The sequence below is a fragment of the Gymnoscopelus braueri genome, assembly GCF_963280865.1.
Source record: "Gymnoscopelus braueri genome assembly, chromosome: 22".
NCBI classification, from domain to species: domain Eukaryota; kingdom Metazoa; phylum Chordata; class Actinopteri; order Myctophiformes; family Myctophidae; genus Gymnoscopelus; species Gymnoscopelus braueri.
In genome coordinates, this window is record NC_137624.1 from 13,291,872 (window position 1) to 13,311,953 (window position 20,082).

At 39.3% G+C, this 20,082-nt stretch overlaps 3 protein-coding genes across 3 annotated transcripts in view; 2 read left to right on the forward strand and 1 right to left on the reverse strand.

Moving 5' to 3' along the window:
* Window positions 1-20,082, reverse strand: part of LOC308078855 (uncharacterized protein) — a gene marked incomplete at its 5' end in the record, with an annotated part of 216,942 nt that overhangs the window by 75,120 nt on the left and 121,740 nt on the right. Inside the window, 11 exons of the mRNA XM_080420199.1 lie at window positions 13,459-13,512; window positions 13,625-13,669; window positions 14,015-14,068; window positions 14,757-14,801; window positions 15,247-15,300; window positions 15,399-15,443; window positions 15,706-15,759; window positions 15,854-15,898; window positions 16,604-16,657; window positions 17,179-17,223; window positions 18,244-18,297. Coding sequence (XP_080276325.1) covers window positions 13,459-13,512; window positions 13,625-13,669; window positions 14,015-14,068; window positions 14,757-14,801; window positions 15,247-15,300; window positions 15,399-15,443; window positions 15,706-15,759; window positions 15,854-15,898; window positions 16,604-16,657; window positions 17,179-17,223; window positions 18,244-18,297 — 549 coding nt within the window. The remainder of the gene's footprint in view (window positions 1-13,458; window positions 13,513-13,624; window positions 13,670-14,014; window positions 14,069-14,756; window positions 14,802-15,246; window positions 15,301-15,398; window positions 15,444-15,705; window positions 15,760-15,853; window positions 15,899-16,603; window positions 16,658-17,178; window positions 17,224-18,243; window positions 18,298-20,082) is intronic.
* LOC308078199 (E3 ubiquitin-protein ligase TRIM35-like) lies at window positions 3,105-4,664 on the forward strand (the record flags this gene model as incomplete). The annotated part of the gene is made up of 1 exon (XM_080419323.1): window positions 3,105-4,664. The coding sequence occupies one exon, from the start codon at window positions 3,105-3,107 to the stop codon at window positions 4,662-4,664; it is 1,560 nt and encodes a 519-aa protein (XP_080275449.1).
* LOC308078703 (E3 ubiquitin-protein ligase TRIM35-like) lies at window positions 7,514-11,950 on the forward strand. Its single transcript, XM_080419997.1, has 2 exons — window positions 7,514-7,588; window positions 9,994-11,950. Exon 2 carries the CDS (start codon window positions 10,180-10,182, stop codon window positions 11,761-11,763), a length of 1,584 nt encoding a protein of 527 aa, XP_080276123.1. The 5' UTR covers window positions 7,514-7,588; window positions 9,994-10,179; the 3' UTR covers window positions 11,764-11,950.

Consider the following 20,082-nt stretch of genomic DNA (forward strand, 5'->3'; position numbering starts at 1 on the left):
TACACAGACAATAAAATAAAGATCACCTTGAACGGTTTGTAGATTGATCATTATTATTTTAGTTGTTGTGTTGACATATAGCATATTGTATATTTGGGGGGTAATGAATGTTTAATTGCTTGTTTAGTTTGTATAATTGTCATGTAACATTTAAAATTAACACATTTTGTCTTGAAGCCCATTGCCTCTCCAATTAGGATTTAATTATATCAATCATACAAGTTGTTATGAAATACATAATCATATATCATATATATACATTATGATGAACACTGGAAAAACAAGTTCAATAAGAGTTTCATATTCATTTATATATCTTTAAACTCCCTAATATTTAATGCAGTATCTGGAGAAAACAGCAATACCAATTACCAAACAAAATACCATGAATAAATCAATCCGTACTGACTGCTGTACTGTGTACTTTGGGTTCGTTATGTGGTCATGATATCACATTCACAACATAACTGTTAGCTGGGTACACAACATCAACAAAACATTTCTAGGGTAATAGCAATATTTATTTTCCCAAATGGTCTAACAATGTAATATAAGTTTTTAATGTTTAATGTAATTGAGGCCTATGTTGATACCATTAGGGGCAGCAATGGCTAAATGGGGAGAGAGGCAGTCTGGGAAACAAGGTCCCTGGTTCACACCCCAGCCCTGGTCTATGTGTCGAAGTGTCTCTGAGCAACACACTTAACCCCTAACCGCTCCTCAAGTGCTGCCTCTGTAGCTGCTCCTAATAGTTAGGATGGGTAAATAAATGCAGAGGACAAATTCCATTTTATGTGCAAACGTACTGTACAGTGACAAAAAACACTCCAAAGGTGAGGGTTCCATATTTGTATTTGAATAATTTCATGATTTATTTATTTTTCTCCAGCTAATTATAATACTGATGTACAACCAACTGATTTTGGTTGTAGCATTGCATTTAAATGCAAAGAGAGCTTAATACATTCCGTTGTACGAGACGGAGTTGTGCGCCGAAAATAGATATACAAGCTCACATGTTGCATCGTGTGTTGTGAGCTTGAGAGTCTAATTTTCGCCAGGACAGAATATAGAAGTGTAGCCATGTGGAAAATATGTTCCCACTAAAACCACTAGATGGCACTGCACCATATTAGGTGTTCCTAAAGTCCAACATGCATCACAGGAAGTAGAAAGTCTTCTGTTTTCTACACCTGTTGTGGAAGCCTTGTGGTGTTCAAGATATACTGTAGGTAAATATAGTTAATCTCTTCTTTTTGTACAACATGATCAACACGTATGCACTAAATTAATATGATTGCAATGTAATAATGTCACTGATGGGATTTATTTTTAGTCTTGTTGGATGTTTACAGATTTCATTCACATGTTCTCATAACCAGAGTAACACAGGAGAGAACAGGGTTCTTTGGACATTTTTGTTTATTTTAGGATTTGTGGTCAGGACTGAATAGTGACCAAAAGTCCATGTGAAACATTGTCAACACAGACAAGTTTTTCTTTTCTTTTTTTATTTGCAACACTAAAATGTAATTGGAAACTCTATCAACATTTACACTATTCTCACATCTGGAGAGGAGTCAGTAATAAAGAACCCCAAATGTAATTCTCTGTCCATCACCAGACTACACAGGCTTTAGTGTAATTGTAGTGAATATGTTGTTCTAGTTCTCTCAATAGCTTACACGTTAACACTTTTTCCACAACCACATACTGTATGGAGATGCTAAGTGGAGAAAATTAAATATGCCCATTATTATTTGTATTGCACTGTTTTCTGAAATATACTGCAGTAATTAAACTTACATGGACGGATACAGTTGTGTTAATTGTATCAAATGAGACTTTGTAGCCTAATAGTTAAATAGCCAAATTGGATGTCCTTGAAAATAAAGACTTTAAGAATCACTGTTCTATATCCATCAATAACAAACGATGATCTATATAGGCTGCTATAGCACAAGAATGAATTGAAGCATTTTCATTATCAATGCATTACCTATTCAAGTACTCAAATTAATGTCTCCTGATGTACAACATTATTTGTTTGTCTTTAGTCACTGGATTTATAACAATCTAAAATGATGAGTCAAATGATATTAATCTTTGTTACCTTTCCTTTTTGTTATCAAAATATTCAACCCTAAACAATTTTCCAGAATCAAGTCAATAGAATTTCAATCCAGAGTCAATGGCTCTTTGAGAATTAGAAACTCATGGTTCAATGAGTTAATGCTTGCATACAATAAAATGCATCCGTCAATTTGGTTCACTTTTGCATCTTAAAATATTTTGTAAACCAACAATTTATTGTGTGTGTGATATATTTATGCAGTGGTGCCAGAGCATTACATATGCCTCAGTTTTATATTGTTCACATTTGTTTAGCATATATTGTTTGGTATGTCCTCATTATGACCATGTATATGCTATATAAGTGTGCATTTCTTTCTCCAATTAATTCCAAACATAGAGCTACACTGATTGGCTACTTTGGTGTCACATGACATGTTCTTTCTCTTGATTACATGTCATTCCAAGTGTGGCTGCAAGCATTTGTGTAAAGTTTCAATCTAGATTGAAACTTTACAAAAAATCCTGTCACTTGCAGGATTTGATCACAAGAACAGTCCAGTGCAACCAGCCACCTTCACCCTGCCTGCTAGTTCACACACAAACATCAGTGCATAGATAGAGAGCTAGGTCCATAATACCTTTATAAAACATAAATCAACATACAAAAAATATCGGTTGGATAATTAGTCTACCACTCTGCATTAAATTCAGTGAACTGTCCACAAAACAGCAAACACGACCCGACAGCATGAATTACAAAACATTTACATTTACACAAGCATAAAGTCCACTGTTCAGTGCAAAAGAGAGGTAATAATTTATTCATCTGTGTTTTTCCACAGCTACAGGACACAATACTGACCCAGACAACGTGAACCTGCTCCTGTCACCTTGGGACTTGGGACAAGAACCACGATTGAAAAAGTGAAACTAAACTTCTTGGAACATTCTAGAGAAGGAAGTGTTACCACGACTGACTGGCTGAATCCCTGTTTTGAGCAGAGTTTGTGTATTCACTCAGAGACTAAATGGCTTCCAGGTCATCTTTTTCAGAAGAGGATTTTTCCTGTCCGTTCTGTCATGAAACATTTAAAGATCCCGTTCTCCTGCCATGTAGCCACAGCTTCTGTAAAGCATGTCTGCAGGAATGGTGGAGACAGAGATCAACAAGGCAATGTCCATCTTGTAATAAAAGGTCTTCAATGGATGATCCACCCTGTAACCTGGCTCTGAAGAACCTGTGTGAGACATTCTTACAGGAGAAACTACAGGAGAAACGTCAGAGAGTTACAACAGGGTCTGAGGTTCTCTGCAGCCTGCATGTTGAGAGATTCAAACTCTTCTGTCTGGAAGATCATGAGCCAGTGTGTGTTGTGTGTCTTCATTCAGACAAACACTCCAACCACAGTTTCAGACCCATCGATGAAGCTGAGGTTCTCTGCAGCCTGCATGCTGAGAAATTCAAACTCTTCTGTCTGGAAGATCATGAGCCAGTGTGTGTTGTGTGTCTTCATTCAGACAAACACATCAACCACAGTTTCAGACCCATCGATGAAGCTGCCCTGGATCACAAGAAGGAAGTCCAGAAATCACTGAAGCGCTTACAGGAGAAACTGATGGTGTTTAATAATGTTAAAACAAACTGTGACCAAGCAGCAGAACACATAAAGGTCCAGACCCAGAACACAGAGCGGAAGATTAAGGAACAGTTTAAGAAGTTTCATCAGTTTCTACTAGAGGAAGAGGAGGCTAGAATCACTGCACTGAGGAAGGAAGAGGAGAAGAAGAGTCAGATGATGAAGGAGAAGATTGAGGGTCTGAACAGAGAGATATCACCTCTTTCAAATACAGTCAAGGCCATAGAAGAGGAGCTGAGAGCTGAACACGTCTCGTTCCTGCAGAACTACAAGATGGTCAAGACCACAGTGGAGAGAGTCAAGCTCACACTGCAGGACCCACAGCTGGACTCAGGAGCACTGATAGATGTGACCAAACACCTGGGCAACCTGGCCTTCAGAGTCTGGGACAAGATGAGGGACATCGTCTCCTACACTCCTGTGATTCTGGACCCCAACACTGCCCATCCAGTATACAGCCTGTCTGATGACCTGACAAGTGTGATACATGGAAAGAGACAGGATCTTCCTGACAACCCAGAGAGGTTTGACTGCTTGTACCATGTCCTGGGTTCTGAGGGTTTTAACTCCGGGACTCACAGCTGGGATATTGCAGTTGGAGAAAATGGAAACTGGACATTAGGAGTGTTAGCAGGGTCTTACCGGAGGAAGAAGGGAGAGACACTGGATAAATGCTGGAGAATAATGTTATGCAATAGTGAATACAGAGCACACGGCAAACCAGGGTCAACCACTGTTCTCTCAGTGAAGCAGAAACCCTGGAGGATCAGAGTCCAACTGGACTGGAACAGAGGAAAGCTGTCCTTCTCAGATCCTGATACTAACACACACCTCCACACTTTCACACACTCTTTCACTGAGCCACTTGTTCCATTCATTAATGCTGTCGATGGTAGGTCTGTGAAGGTGTTGCCAAGGAAGGTCAGTGTAACTCTGGAGGAGCACAGTTAGACATGATGAAGAGTGCCACATTGGTGTACTGCTGCAGTTGTATATAGAAGGTTCCTTTTTGTTGTTGACCGTTGCTTTTTGTTGTTGACTTGTCTGTCTTTTATTACAATTTCTAATGCTGCCACAATGTCACAGGAGCCGAACAGAAATAATTTGTACTATTTTGTACCTGAACACAGACAATAAAGATCACCTTGAAAGGTTTATAGATTGATCATTATTATTTTAGTAGTTGTGTTGATGTGTAGAATATTGTATATTTGGGGGGGAAATATGACTGTTTAATTGCTTGTTTATGTGTATAATAAGTGTCATGTAACATTTAAAACTAACACATTGTCATTGTCTTGAAGCCCAGAGCCTCTCCCATTAGGATTTAATTATATCAATCATATGAGCTCTTTTGAAAGATATAATCATATATTGTATAGTAAATACATTATGATGAACACTGGAAAAACAAGTTCAATAAGAGTTTCATATTCATTTATATACATTATGATGAACACTAGAAAAACAAGTTAAATAAGAGTTTCATATTCATTTATATACATTATGATGAACACTGGAAAAACAAGTTCAATAAGAGTTTCATATTCATTTATAAATCTTTAAAACTCCCTAATATTTAATGGAGTATCTGGAGAAAACCACAATACCAATTACCAAACAAAATACCATGAAAAAATCACTCAGTACTGACTGCTGTACGGTGTACTTTGGGTTCGTTATGTGGTCATGATATCACATTCACAACATAACTGTTAGCTGGGTACACAGCAGAAACAAAACATTTCTAATAATAGCAATATTTCTTTTTCCAAATGGTCTATCAATGTAGAATATTTTTTCCAATGTTTTTTATTTAATTGAGGCGTATGTTGATACCATTAGGGTCTGCAATAGCTAAATGCATCTTATGATGAAATGGGGAGAGAGGCTGTCTGGGAAACAAGGTCACCGGTTCACACCCCGGCCCTGGTCTAGGCGATTTCTGCCTCTGCCACCAGGGGAGGCAAAGGGAACATACTGTACTGTATGAACTTTTTTTTTTATACATGCAACATATATGTTTCTCATATGTGACATATTTGGAATTGGCCGCCTGCATATATGTCTCTAAATATATATGTACATATATATGTGGACATAATATAAGCTATATATGAGAGTCAGTAATAAATATAGTTGTGTGTCCTGTGTCCAGTCCATATCACCAGGCTACACAGGCTTTAGTGTAATAATAGTGAATATGTTGTTCCAGTTCTCTCATTAGCCTACATGTTAATGTGACACACACACAATGTATGGTCACATCTATGTTGTTTGTGTATTTATTTTCGTTTTTATTTTTAAGAGGATATTTTTTGTGAAAAGAATGTTTCTATATGAATCAGCATGGACAAGAATGGATAATTATTTCCAGTGGTGTAAAGTGACTAGAAGTACATTTACTCAAGTACTTGTCTACTTTTACTTCTACTCCACTACATCTCATAGGCAAATATTGTACTTTTACTCCACTATAATTATTTGAAAACTTTATTTACTAGTTTATTTACTAGTTACTAGTTACTTTGCAGATATACATTACTACATTATAAAACATACATTAACCACTTTAGCCCTATTTTATACTTAGGCTATTTGAAAATAGCAGATCTACAAGCTCACAACGCCGACGCGTTGTGAGCTTGTCGATCTGCTATTTTCAAACATTTTAGTACTTTTACTTTTGGTACTTTAAGTACATTTTGATACCAATACTTTTGTACTTTTACTCAAGTACATTTTGAATTCCGGACTTTCACTTGCAACAGAGTACTTCTACATTGCAGTATTGATACTTTTACTTAAGTAAAACATTTGAGTACTTTTTCCACCACAGATTATTTCTTGGTTGAATGAATCCCAGTGTTCTTAGTAACACTACACTACACCAGAGGTCTTCAACAGGGGGTCCGGGACCCCTAGGGGGTCCTCAGAGTTATTACAGGGAGTCCGCCGAATCTTTGTGTCGACTCATTTTTACATTAACCACTTCAACCAAGCATCCCTATTCTGAGAACTTTAGCCAAAAATAGCAGATCTACGAGCACACTCGCGCTGTGAGGCGTTGTACACTTGTAGATCTGCTATTTTCGGCAAAGTGGTTTGGTATTGGGGGAAAAAGAGCAGACTAAGTACAGAGTGAAAGGTCAGATTTGCTAAGTGTTGTTTAAAGGGATATTTCACTTTCAAAAAAACTTTGGGTCATTTTATCGTCTACTCAGGCTTTTGTGAGCCCCCCAGACCGTTTTTAAGTTGCTTGATTTAGTATTTAGATATTTGATAATCATTTTTATCAGACACGCCCCCTTCCTATACAAACCCATTATATTATTATATTTAGTTATAATGGGTTTGTATAGGAAGGGGGCGTGTCTGATAAAATGAATATCAAATATCTAAATACTGAATCAAGCAACTTAAAAACGGTCTGGGGGGCTCACAAAAGCCTGAGTAGACGATAAAATGACCAAAAGTTTTTTTGAAAGTGAAATATCCCTTTAAGTGCATGGTTAAATGTCTGGAAATACACATTAACATGAATCCAACATGATAGTGCTCTGACACAAGTCTATGAAGCTGCCTATGAAATCTATGGGGGAAAAAACATAGTTTATACAATATATAATGGGGGTCCCTGCTTTATCTCTCTCTCAGCCAAGGGGTCCTTGGCCTGAAAACGTTGAAGACCCCTGCACTACTCTACACACACTGGGACTTTCCTAGCGTTGGCACCACTAGGGGGCAGTGTGGTGATTCTTTCTCAGAGACTCACTTGTTGAATGGACTGACGTTCTTGCTGCTTCCTCATTCTGCTGCTGAGGAAGGCTGACTGGAGAGACAGCGTGTCATTTCTTTCATTCCTGTTTCAACAGGTTGGTACCACACTAAAGTGTCACAAACTGCATGCAGTTGTTGGTGAATTTATTGTTTTCATTTGAGATCGATTTTTTATTAAGTTGCGTGTCAATTTGAGTGGTTTTGGGACCTATAGTCCAAACTGTTGTTTTCATGTGCTCTTAAAATGGTGGATCTGTACCGTTTGTTTTGTGATCAAGGCAGACTTTCGTTTTTTTGGGCTCCAGATCAGTGTTGGAAAAAGTACTCAGATATGTAACTTAAGTAAAAGTATCAATACTGCAATACAGAAATACTCTGTTAGAAGTAAAAGTCCGGAATTCAAAATGTACTTGAGTAAAAGTACTGGTATCAAAAATGTACTAAAGTACCAAAAGTGAAAGTACTAAAATGTTTGGAAAATAGCAGATCTACAAGCTCACAACACGCATGGCGTTGAGCTTGTAGATCTGCTATTTTCAAATAGCCTAGGTATAAAATAGGGCTAAAGTGGTTAATGTATGTTTTATAAAAATAATAATTGCAAAGTAACTAACTAAAGTTTTCAAATAATTGTAGTGGAGTAAAAGTACAATATTTGCCTCTGAGATGTAGTGGAGTAAAAGTACAGAAAATTGGAAATACTCCAGTAAAGTACAAACACCTCAAAATTGTACTTAAGGGATATTTCCACCACTGATGTTTTGAAAGTGAAATATCCCTTTAAGTACAGTACTTGAGTACATTCATGTACTTAGTTACTTTACACCACTGCTCTAGATCATTCCATGTTTGTCTTTAGATTAATTCAGAAGTGTTAGAACGATTGTTGTTTAACAGTATTATTGAATTAAAACGTTTTTTGTATATTTTAATGCACTTTAAGCACCTTAGACAAAAACGTTTTTTTCCAAAGCCTAATTATTTTAACTCAGTCATGCACTACTAATACTTACCTGATGCCTGGAACCTGATATTAGTAGCAAGGTGCTAGTTTATGTTCATATAGTGTGCACTACTGTCTATGGCAGACATTTAAAGGAGCATTCCCTGTATTTTTCAGTGTTTTGGTTAAAACAATGCAAACGATGCAACTGAATGTGGTTATTATAACTAAATGTGAATCATATTGAAATGTATTATTGTAATGAAGAGACACAGATACAGTTGTGTTAATTGTATCAAATGAGGCTCCGTAGCCTAATAGTTAAATTGGATGTCCTTGAAAATGAAGAGTTTGAGAATGACTGTTCTACAGTATATCAATCAATAACAAACCATGATCTATATGCTGCTATAGCACATGAATGAATTGAAGCATTTTCATTATCAATGCATTACTAAGGGCGGCAGTGGCTCAGGGGTAGAGGGGCCGGTAGAGCGGCCGGATGGAAGCCGTGAGGTTTCCAGTTCGATCCCAGGCTCCCCCAGAAGAGTTAGTTAGTGTCGAAGTGTCCTTGAGCAAGACGCTGAACCCCTAATTGCTCCTGATGAGCAGGATCGTGCCTTGCATGGTTTCCTCCGCCATCTGTGTATGAATGTGTGAATGGTTGAATGTAATGCACATGTAATGCACAATCTATGTAAAGCGCTTTGGATAAAAGCGCTATATAAATGTACCATTTATTACCTATTCAAGTACTCAAATTAATGTCTTCTGATGTACAACATTTTTTGTTTGTCTTAAGTCACTGGATTTATAACAATCTAAAATGATGAGTCAACTGATATATTTAGTCTTGCCGGATCAAAATTTTCAACAGTTTTCCAGAATCAAGTAAATAGAATGGCAATCCAGAGTCAATGGCTCTTTAAGAATTAGAAACTTCTGGTTCAATGAGTTTATGGTTGCATACAATAAAATGCATCAGTCAAGTTGGTTCACTTTTGCATCTTAAAATATTTTCGAAACCAAAAATGTATTGTATGTGTGACACAATTATGCAGTGGTGCCAGAGCATTACATACAGTATGCCTCAGTTTTATATTTTTCACATTTGTTTAGCATATATTGTTCGGTATGTCCTCATTATGACCATGGATATGCTATGAAAGTGTGATTTCTTTCTGTGATTACATGTCATTCCAAGTGTGGCTGCAAGCATTTGTGTAAAGTTTCAACCTAGATTTATCAATGGATATTGAAGAGTCACCTGCAGGATTTGATCACAAGAACAGTCCAGTGCAACCAGCCACCTTCACCCTGCCTGCTAGTTCACACACAAACATCAGTGCATAGATAGAGAGCTAGGTCCATAATACCGTTATAAAACATAAATCAATATACAAAAATGGATAATTAGCCTACTACTCTGAATTAAATTCAGTGAATTGGCCTACAAAACAGTGAACACGACCCGACAGCATGAATTACAAAACATTAAGTCCACAATTCAGTGCAAAAGACAGGTCAAATAATGTCGTCTCTGTGTTTTTCCTACAGCTCCAGGACACAATGCTGACCCAGAAAACTTGAACCTGCTGCTGTCACCTTGGAACTTAAACAAGAACCACGATAGAAAAAGTGAAAGTAAACTTCAGGGAACATTCTAGAGAAGGGAGTGTTACCACGACTGACTTTGCTTATTTCCTGTTTTGAGCAGAGTTTGTGTATTCACTCAGAGACTAAATGGCTTCCAGGTCATCTTTTTCAGAAGAGGATTTTTCCTGTCCGTTCTGTCATGAAACATTTAAAGATCCTGTTCTCCTGCCATGTAGCCACAGTTTCTGTAAAGCATGTCTGCAGGAATGGTGGAGACAGAGATCAACAAGGCAATGTCCATCTTGTAATAAAAGGTCTTCAGTGGATGATCCACCCTGTAACCTGGCTCTGAAGAACCTGTGTGAGACATTCTTACAGGAGAAACTACAGGAGAAACGTCAGAGAGTTTCAACAGTGTCTGAGGTTGTCTGCAGTCTTCATGCTGAGAAATTCAAACTCTTCTGTGTAGAAGATCAACAGCCAGTGTGTGTTGTGTGTCTTCATTCAGACAAACACTCCAACCACAGTTTCAGACCCATCGATGAAGCTGAGGTTCTCTGCAGCCTGCATAATGAGAAATTGAAACTCTTCTGTCTGGAAGATCATCAGCTAGTGTGTGTTGTGTGTCTTCATTCACAAAGACACACCAACCACAGTTTCAGACCCATCGATGAAGCTGCCCTCGACCACAAGGAGGAAGTCCAGAAATCACTGAAGCGCTTATATAAAAAACTGATGGCGTTAAATAAAGTTAAAACAAACTGTGACCACGCAGCAGAACACATAAAGGTCCAGACCCAGAACACAGAGCGGAAGATTAAGGAACAGTTTAAGAAGTTTCATCAGTTTCTACTAGAGGAAGAGGAGGCTAGAATCACTGCACTGAGGGAGGAAGAGGAGAAGAAGAGTCAGATGATGAAGGAGAAGATTGAGGGTCTGAACAGAGAGATATCACCTCTTTCAAATACAGTCAAGGCCATAGAGGAGGAGCTGAGAGCTGAACACGTCTCGTTCCTGCAGAACTACAAGACGGTCAAGACCACAGTGGAACGAGTCAAGCTCACACTGCAGGACCCACAGCTGGACTCAGGAGCACTGATAGATGTGACCAAACACCTGGGCAACCTGGCCTTCAGAGTCTGGGACAAGATGAGGGACATCGTCTCCTACACTCCTGTGATTCTGGACCCCAACACTGCCCATCCAGTATACAGCCTGTCTGATGACCTGACAAGTGTGACACATGGAGAGAGACAGGAGCTTCCTGACAACCCAGAGAGGTTTGACTGCTTGTACCATGTCCTGGGTTCTGAGGGCTTTAACTCCGGGACTCACAGCTGGGATATTGCGGTTGGAGAAAATGGATACTGGACATTAGGAGTGTTAGCAAAGTCTTACCAGAGGAAGACAGGAACACAGGGTAAATGCTGGAGAATAATGTTATGTGATAGTGAATACAGAGCACACTGCCTGGCACCCAAACCAGTGTCTTCAGTGAGAGAAATAATCACAGTTCTCTCAGTGAAGCAGAAACCCTGGAGGATTAGAGTCCAACTGGACTGGAACGGAGGAAAGCTGTCCTTCTCTGATCCTGACACTAACACACACCTCCACACTTTCACACACACTTTCACTGAGACACTCTTTCCATTCATTCTTAATGCTGTCGATGGTAGGTCTGTGAAGGTGTTGCCAAGGAAGGTCAGTGTAACTCTGGAAGAGCACAGTTAGACATGATGAAGAGTGCCACATTGTTGTACTGCTGTAGTTGTATATATAAAGTATATAGTAAAAAACATTGTTTTTTTATTATGTTTGTCTTTTACTATTTCTAATGCTTGCCACAATGTCACAGGAGCTGAACAAAAATAATTTGTACTATTTTGTACCTGTACACAGACAATAAAGATCACCATTAACGGTTTGTAGATTGATCATTGTTATTTTAGTAGTTAGGTCGATAAATAGAATATGTTTGGGGGTAAAGATTAATGTTTCATTGCTTGTTTATTTTGTATAATCACCTTTTTGTCTTGAAGACCAGAGCCTCTTCTATTAGGATATATAATGATTTTACCATTAATCATATGAACTTTTATGAAAGACATAGTTGACACCTTATGATGAACACTGAAAAACATGTCCAATAAGAGTGTCATATTCATTTCATATATCTTTTAATCTCCCTAATATTTAATACTGTATATATTCCTCTGGAGAAAACGGCAACAAAACAAAACATTTCCAGTAATGACAATAATACTACAATTTCCTATCAATGTAAAGTGATTAATTGATGTTTAATTGAATTAAGGCCTATGTTTTTATTCCCATTACCATTGAATGGGGAGTCTTGTTGCAAGGCTGATGCTACCAGCCACCTCTGTGGCTTGGTTCCTCCGACACAGTCAAGTAGATATTTCAAATGCATTCATAGTAGAGAGTGGCAAGATGGTACAAGTGAGTGTGGGGATGACATAATAGGCAAGTACTCACACACAGCTCAGAGCCCAAGCCCACTTAGTTTGGACTCAGGCCAGCTGTGACTTCCTAAATCAGCCCTCACCCACACCACAGGCTGTCTGAGAAACGCTCCCTGGTTCACGCCCCGGCCCTATGTGTCCCTGAGCAACATCTTAACCCCTAACTGCTCCCCGAGCGCTGCCCCTGTAGCTGCTGCTCATAGTTAGGATGGGTAAATGCAGAGGACAAAGTTCATGTTATGTGCAAAATGCTGCACAGAGACAAAAATACCCCATTATTTTAATAATAAATGAATTCCTCCTTTTTTTTTTAAGCATTGCAAATAAAATGCAAAGGGAGCATCAATTGTGTCACGTTATCTGTGATGTACTGTATGTGTATAGGAGGGGTGTTTGTCACCGACTCATACAGGTACAAGCAGTGAAATGTTGGTGTGACAAATAGCTGATCTAAAAGCTCGCAATGCTCGCTCGAGCTTGTAGATCGGCTATTTTCACTATTTTGTACGCCACCATTGTACAACAAAGTATAATACAGGGTTAAGTGGTTAATCAGACTAATCAATTTAGTCGATATGTTTATTCGTTGATATAAGACTAAAAGAAAATATTGTTTTGTTTTTTAAACGTTCTTCTCGATTATTAGATTAGCTTACGGTTATTGGTTCTGAAGGTCCTTACACACCGGCGAATATGCGAATATACGCAAAATTCGGACTCGTTCCGAATAATTAAAAGAAGCTTTTTCGCTTCGCGAAACTGATGTGGACGCTTGCATTGACTTTATAAGGTTTTTAAAAAAAACGTATTTATTCGCATGAAGAATTCGCCCCGGTGTGTAAGGACCTTCAATGTTGACATATTTGTGGTTAATGGCCCAGACCTAAGGAGGACCTACTGTGATGTTACTGTTAGTGTTTGAACAGAATGAAGCAGGACCTACTCTGTCGCCTTTAATTCCAGGATCTCCTTTGTCCCCATCTGGTCCTATGTTACCCTGTGCAAACCAGAAAGGACATAGTTAAAACGTGAATATCTGCGAATTATTCATATGAAAACATATAGATTTTTGATATCAGTCATTATACTTGCCCAATTTTAGCACTTACATTTACGCCAGGAAAACCCACGGGGCCCTGCCTCCCTGGCACACCCTGAAATCAATGAAAGAGTAAAATATTTCAACACAGGAACGGTGATAATTAAGGAGTTGTGTAAAAATACACTTCATTGATCATTAAGGTTCAATCGTGTGCACAGCAGGTACATACTGTAAGAGTAAAACTTATTTTTGTTTGGCTTCCTTCAGACAATGTAGCAGCATAGGTAATAATAATTATAGTCAAGAAAAAAATAACGAGAAAGAGAGAAAAAACACAAAAAAGCATAAGTTTGGACCTCAACTGTGTGTGAGCGGTTTTTCTTCCTTTAAGTGTGTATATGTGTGGGCCTGAGTACTTCATATCATTGTCTTCCCCGGAGACAATGCTAAAACTCACCATTGGCCCCTCAAACCCGGGCTCCCCTCGGCCACCCATAGGCCCAGCAGGTCCCTGATTGGAGAAAAGGGCCAGAGGAAACAAGAAGCAATTAAGAGAGACAGAATGATCTATTCTGGGATCGTCACTCACTCACTATGACCTGCCTTTGGATCTTAGTAATACAAAGTTACAGCTGGACTCTTGACCTTGCAGATTGACCTCGTCTTAAGAACTAATCAGAGAGTCACAGTGTCAAAGGTTCATCCTTTGACACACAGGAACCTCAGGAATGCTGCCTCCCTTTTACTCAAAATGCATGCGGTGCAACTGATCTCTCAGATGGATTTTGAAAGGGCATGCCTGTGAGAGATGTACAGTACTGAATGGTTCATTAGTTAAGTGGTTCTCAACCTTTATCCTTGGAGCGCCCCCCCTTTACATCTGACAAGGGCTGAGACCCCGCACACGTGCGCTCACACACGCACGCATACACACTATATACTTCTCGTATGACAAATAACGTATCTACAAGCTCAGTAGCTCACAATGCATCGTGACCCGTTGCGACCTTGTAGATCTGTATTTTGGCAAATTTTCACAAATTATGACAATAATGTCATGCCCAAAATAGGGATGCCAGGTTGAAATTTCTATGAAAGCAAGTCATGATTTGGGGAAACAACATTTAAACATTTTGACTACCTCGAAAAAACAGACAAGACCTCCCCCCCCCCCCTCTTCTTTGGCGCAGCAGACTTACGGGTTCCCCTTTCGGACCGGTGGCACCAACCATCCCGGGACGTCCCTGTGAAGACACGACCGCATCAGAGTCGACCTTTAACCAAAGGTCAATTACAGAGAACACGATAGCACTGCTAACAGAATCACAACCCACCGTAGACTCCAACATAAACTCAAATGAATCCAACTCCCTTACAACCATTTTCTTTTTTACACATCAGAGAACCGTCCAATGGATAATTGGTAGCTATAATAAAATCACCGAAAGAGCTTCTGTGAAAACAATACATTTTTATCTGTTCATACCCTCGAGTTATGCATGCCAGTGGTGACAAGGTGATCCCGTCACCCCTGGCGCAGGCCATTGTTATACTGTAGATACATAAGTGTTGGTACAGTATACACTCATCAATAAACACTGGTACATTGATTGATTGTGAGTAATAGCCAGAGCCTTCCATCTTGTGATCGTTTAATGTTAATACTGTTCATAGCAAAGAGGGAAATACCTGGAGTCCGCTGAGTCCTGGTGCCCCAAGCTGTCCATCTAAACCGGGAGGCCCCTAGTAATATACATAAACGGGCAAAGATGTATTCACATACACATGTAATGTATATGAAGATTCTTACATTGTTGCATGCAGCCAAAGAAACATAATACCTGGGGGCCTTTAGGGCCCACAACACCAACAGGCCCCATATCGCCCTGGAAGATAAAAGAAACATTTAGACCATTTAGATCTTCTTAAGGTCAAGATATTGTCACTTATTCCAAGGAAGAGTTTGATACAGACTCTACAGATCCTCAGACTCCAGTTGAGCTGGAGATGTCTAGAGACAGACTTGAGAGTCTAGATTGTATCTCACTCTATAGGTATATTTTCCAAGTACAAAGATTTGAGGACGTGATTTGAGTGCAACACCAGGTGACTTGTTAAAATAGGTGAAAATGTTTGGTGTAATCTCACCTGTGAGCCGTTAGCTCCCTGAACGCCAACTGATCCCGTCACACCTGGTGCACCCTGGGCCATATAACACACACACATACACACACATTTATATGATTGGTACTTCATAAACATTTTGCAGCCTGGTCTGTGTATCTACTGTACTTACAACAGGGCCTGGCAATCCCGGTAGGCCATCAAGTCCACTCTCCCCCTGGTGGAACATCAAGCACACAATGAGACTTCACTGCTTCACTTACACCCACTAAGGGTCCCCTCCATCATACATTAAAAACAATAGTTCTCAAAGTGAGGTCCGGGGACCCCTAGGGGTTATTTTGGGGGTCCTTGACATGAAAAAGTTTGAGAACCACTGCATTAAAACATTAGTTCTCAAAAAAATAAAAAAAATTAAAAGACTCCTATAACTCAGAGTGTACAAATGGAACCAAATGGCCACTTACGGGTCCTTTTGGACACTCTCAAGAGTTACAGACCTATAAGTGTAAGGGTCCATTTGGAACCCCCTCAAGGACCCCTGAGAGTCCACCCTGGACCCCCCTTTGAGAACCACATGCATTACAATACACCTGCAGGCTGTTACTGTATATGACATTTTTTAGTTGATGATGCTGTTGTCATCAAGTGCCTTAAAGTAAACACTTGCTTTCTGTCCCAATTTCGGGCATGTCAAAAAGAAAAGAAAAGAAAAAAGAAGAAAAGAAATGGCAGATCTACAAGCTGCGATGTACAGTAGATCGAAATGATCAAGAAGATGTTAGCGGTTGAGTGGTTAAGACCAATGCAACAACTCAAGGTCAAACTAAGCCTGAATGTCTCACATTTAAGAAAGGAAAATATTGAGCCAGAGATATTTTCATGAGCAAGATTTAGTGCAAAAAGAATTTAGTAAACTCACATGAGGCCCTGGGGGTCCATCTGGCCCGTAACCACCTCGGATACCTGCAGGTCCCTGGAGGAAGCATCAAAAAATATGCTTTATGCTTTTATCTACTGATAACATGAGCTATCACTCAAATACGTACAAGTTATGAACCAGAAATGCCTGATTGACTGTGTACTATGCAGGAGAACAATTCCTGATTATGAAAAAAAGTACATGACACCTCAACATTCGTCTAAAAACATTAACCTGCTTCACAACGCTGAGAGGTAAATAATATGGATCTGAAACGTACACTGACATGAATCAAAATGATATATAAACATTACAAATAGTATAAATATTAGTAGGCTAGTAACTATTAATACAATTCTTCTATTGATTAATTTATTAAGGTCACAAGGTAAGAATAGAGGCCATTTATTTGTAGGCGCAACTTGCTTCCTACCTAAGATATAACACATTTTTTTGCCTCCAGACATCTTGGCTCCAACAAGTCTTAATTGTGTAAGTTTCATTTAGCTCCCACCCTACTCATACAGAAACATAAAAGAGATACATGTTACCATAATGAAATGAAAGGAACTCACTGCTGGACCCACAAGGCCTGGTGCACCTGGCAGACCGATTGAACCCTAAACATAGAAGAGAACACAAATTGGAACAGAATATACTGTAGCTACTATAAGTACAGTGAACAGCAAACAGTACACATGCTTTGTTGTTTATGCTGTGTGGGTGAATGTGTGCATGAATATGTGCTTGTGGATGCACCTGAGGTTGAAAACACCAGTACTGTATTTACAATATACATACTGTATGCTTTAGTGTATTTGCTGGGCGAAAATAGCTGATCTACAAGCTCACACCGTGTTGCACTACGATCCATATACAGTAAAAGGTTTGCTCCTCTGTGGGCAGCACTCAGCTGGGTGCAGCTGAAAACTGAAGTTCCCCCTTGGGATATGATAGGGGTGTGTGTGTATGTGTGTGTGTGTGTGTGTGTGTGTGTGTGTGTGTGTGTGTGTGTGTGTGTGTGTGTGTGTGTGTGTGTGTGTGTGTGTGTGTGTGTGTGTGTGTGTGTGTGTGTGTGTGTGTATATATATATATAAGATGATGAAGAATACAATTGAAAGAAAATGGATAAGACTGTTCAGAAATAATATCTGAGGAAGGCAGCATAAGGTTAAAGTGTAGTCAAATGTTATAGATTATGTGCAAGTATAGTAAGTGAACCCTAGCTCTCCTGTATGAGGTTTAGCCACTAGGTGGCAGTACAACCATCTTAATGCTCTTAACTCACCAGAAAGAAGTTTGATGAACATATTACAACTGCCTTTAAAGTGACATTTTCTCATAACAATAATTTGCTACATATTCTGCACATGATATGGGCCTGGATCCATGATGTGGACCATTCTGTCCTTATTCATTAACTCAACATCACTTTGGAATCGTACACTGTGCACACTGTCATTTAGGTACATATTTATTCATATGATGTGCATCCAAATACGTCATATCAGGATGAAACCAAAGCTGCATCATTATGTTGGTTGCTCTCTTTTACTTGTTATCTCATGCAAATTTGTCATACATTCTAATAATGCAAGCATTGACTTACAGGCCATACAAAGTGTTTCTATGAATATTACCTTCTCGCCAATTCCACCGATATCTCCTCTTGGACCCTTGGCTCCATTACGACCCTTGGTAAGTAGAGGATAAAGTAATTATTTACAGTATCAAACCTCCCTCTTCAAGTATTTTATATTGTCGCTGTCGGGTGGAAACCTTGTCCAAAACTGTTACTTTTCAGGAAATGGAGAAAAGAACCTCTGTTCTGATGGATCCATTGTAGTTATTATTTAGTTACAAGCTCTTGTCTCCTTTTCATTGGTTAAATATTTATTAAAAAAAACACCACTTTCACTTCCCCCCAAAAAATCTAAAGTAGCAAAACTAGCACATTGTGAGCTTGTAGAGCGGCTATTTTCGCTACTTTTGCGTTACACCCTTGTACGACGAAGTATGGCATGAAAAAGGTTGAAATATGGAGATACAAGGTTTCTGCCAGACAGCGTCCATATACTCTGCCACACATGATAAGATGTATACAGTCAGGTTCAAATCACACGGTTAAATATAGTGTTCATTTCCTGTAACATGTAAAATAGTGTACAAATGTAACATAATAGACCCGTAAGTATGCGTCCATTTGGTTATATTTGTACACAGAGTTAAATGAAGCGACACACACACAAATCATCAAATTGGCTGATTACTTAGATAAATATTGGGATAAGCAAACAAAGAGAATGACATAGTTATGTTGGCTCTTGTGTTACAAATTATTATTGTTTCAATATTTGCCTTTGTGTGAAGCTTTCAGTTATTGAGAAGCCCCCAGAACCCAGTGGTTGCATTGAAGCGCATTGGACATGCTGGCCATTCATAGGTACTGCAGCTGGGGCCACTGTACCAGAGTGTAGAAAAGAGAGTAACGACACGCTTTGATCTCGCCGCAAAGCGGGCTCCTATGGGCTATAGTTCCAAACATTGGAACTATCTCATTGAGATAGACAGAGCACTTCCGCATTCCATTCTTACAATGGGAGTCGACGCTAGTGTCAGAACTCTCTTTATGGCTCTGTACTGTACATGAACGAGCAAAAACGGTTTCAACCAATGGGCTCGACTCACAAGCTTACGCACAAGCTTGCGCACGGGGCTGCGCACGAGGTGACACAAAAAAAAAACGCGTCGCAGAGGCCCCAAATAGGCCTCGCCCATCACATTTCCCAACCCGGAAGAAGGGGTGATTTCGGCCCATGCGCTGGGTGAGCAATTCAATGCAAGTGGATGGGAGGGGATATGCGGTGCCCTCTCTATTATTTATAATTCTATGGTCTTAAAACAAGACATGAAAATGCCTTCCTTCATTCATTCATTCACCAATGTTTTGATACATAGAAGTTTCCCCACTTCCAAGTGCTTGCACTACACAGCCCTGTGTGTATGTGATATACAGTACAGGAGAATGTATTTATTCAAATCATGACGCCTTCAGAGACATATTTGTTTGCATTTCCACTGTCCTGTTCATTCTCATGCTGGAACCCATCCATGCTCAAGGGACACATGCTGAAGTTGTTTTGGATTATGTGTCCAAGTACTGTACTGCTGTTTTCAAAACATCCTCTCTGGCAACAATTTGAACAGCTGGTGATCAAAATGGTTTAAAAATGGCAGACCTATAATAAAAAATGTTGGTTGCAGGCTCATGCTCCTTGTCACTGTGTCCAGTCCCCCCAAAAACTTAATGAGTGTGGTCTGCCCCTTTCCCCTTCACAATGACATCCTGAGTTTTAATTAATCTTTGAAAGTGTGAAAATCGGCCCGCAATGTTTGTACAGCCTAGTCGAGACTGAAGATTTGCGACGGAATGAAACCATTTTGGAAAAATTGCAGCGGTCTGAACAACCCCGTCCAAG